Source organism: Eimeria mitis, genomic scaffold, assembly GCF_000499745.2.
Source record: "Eimeria mitis Houghton genomic scaffold, Emh_scaff1867, whole genome shotgun sequence".
In the NCBI taxonomy this organism is placed as follows: Eukaryota; Apicomplexa; class Conoidasida; order Eucoccidiorida; family Eimeriidae; genus Eimeria; species Eimeria mitis.
Window position 1 is genome coordinate 693 of NW_013570189.1, and position 443 is coordinate 1,135.

At 56.4% G+C, this 443-nt stretch overlaps 1 protein-coding gene across 1 annotated transcript in view; it reads right to left on the reverse strand.

The window, feature by feature from the left end:
* The window catches only part of EMH_0044810 (uncharacterized protein), a gene marked incomplete at both ends in the record, with an annotated part of 780 nt that overhangs the window by 135 nt on the left and 202 nt on the right, over positions 1–443 (reverse strand). The window contains one exon of the mRNA XM_013496005.1: positions 1–441. Coding sequence (XP_013351459.1) covers positions 1–441 — 441 coding nt within the window. The remainder of the gene's footprint in view (positions 442–443) is intronic.

Genomic DNA, 443 nt, shown 5'->3' on the forward strand with positions numbered 1-443 from the left:
CGCAAAGACAGCAGCAATTGCTGCTGCTTCTGCTGCATCCCCCAACACAGTCCCTGTTGCATGCGCTTCCAATAGACAGATATCTGCTGCAGCAACAGCAGCAGCAGCAAGCGTCTGCTGCAGCAGCTGCTGCTGCGATAGAGAACTAGGAGCAGCAAGGCTTCTCGTTCTTGCTGCTTGCTGCAGCGTAGTACCCCTCAAATAACACAAAACATAATCCTCTCTCTTCTTCCCGCTGCTGCTGCCGCTGCTGCTGCTGCTGCTGCTGCTGCTGCTGCTGCTGCTGCTGCTGCTGCTGCTGGTGGTGATTGTTTCCAGCAGCAGCACCACAACTGCTTCTCCCCGCAAGCAGCCATCAGCCTGAGCGTCAAAGGAGCGGCAGCGCCCAGAAGGAGACAAAACACCAGCAGCAGCAAAAGCTTTTGCTGCTGCAGCATCCAGCA